Source organism: Eimeria mitis, genomic scaffold, assembly GCF_000499745.2.
Source record: "Eimeria mitis Houghton genomic scaffold, Emh_scaff10502, whole genome shotgun sequence".
NCBI lineage: Eukaryota > Apicomplexa > Conoidasida > Eucoccidiorida > Eimeriidae > Eimeria > Eimeria mitis.
This window is the reverse complement of record NW_013567299.1, coordinates 682-1,034: the sequence shown is the minus strand read 5'-3', so window position 1 is coordinate 1,034 and position 353 is coordinate 682. Positions and strand designations below refer to the sequence as shown.

General features: G+C 55.5%; 1 protein-coding gene across 1 annotated transcript in view; it reads right to left on the bottom strand.

The window, feature by feature from the left end:
- Positions 1–353, bottom strand: part of EMH_0099330 (uncharacterized protein) — a gene marked incomplete at both ends in the record, with an annotated part of 808 nt that overhangs the window by 187 nt on the left and 268 nt on the right. The window contains one exon of the mRNA XM_013494141.1: positions 3–353. Within this exon, the coding sequence (XP_013349595.1) occupies positions 3–353 (351 nt within the window). The remainder of the gene's footprint in view (positions 1–2) is intronic.

The window sequence follows — 353 nt, the reverse complement described above, 5'->3', positions numbered from 1 at the left end:
GTTGATATCTCCTCCTTCTCACTTGCTGATAGAAGAAATTCCTGAGGAGGAGGAGTTGCTGCTGCTGCTGCTGCTGTTGCTGCTGCTGCTGCTGCTGTTGCTGCTGCTGCTGCTGTTGTCGCTGTTGATGGTATTGCTGCTGCTGCTGCTGCTGCGTTTGCTGAAGCTGCTGCTGCTGTTGTTGGCGGTACTGCAGTCCCTGTCTGTCCTCCGCCTGTCTTCAAACATTTACGTGTTGGTATTGCTGCTGCTGCTGCTGCTGCTGCTGCTGTTGCTGCTGCTGCTGCTGCTGCAGACCCAGCTTTGAGGCCAACTGCTGCACAGCTGATGGAGGCGAGGTACTTTAGCGAGGA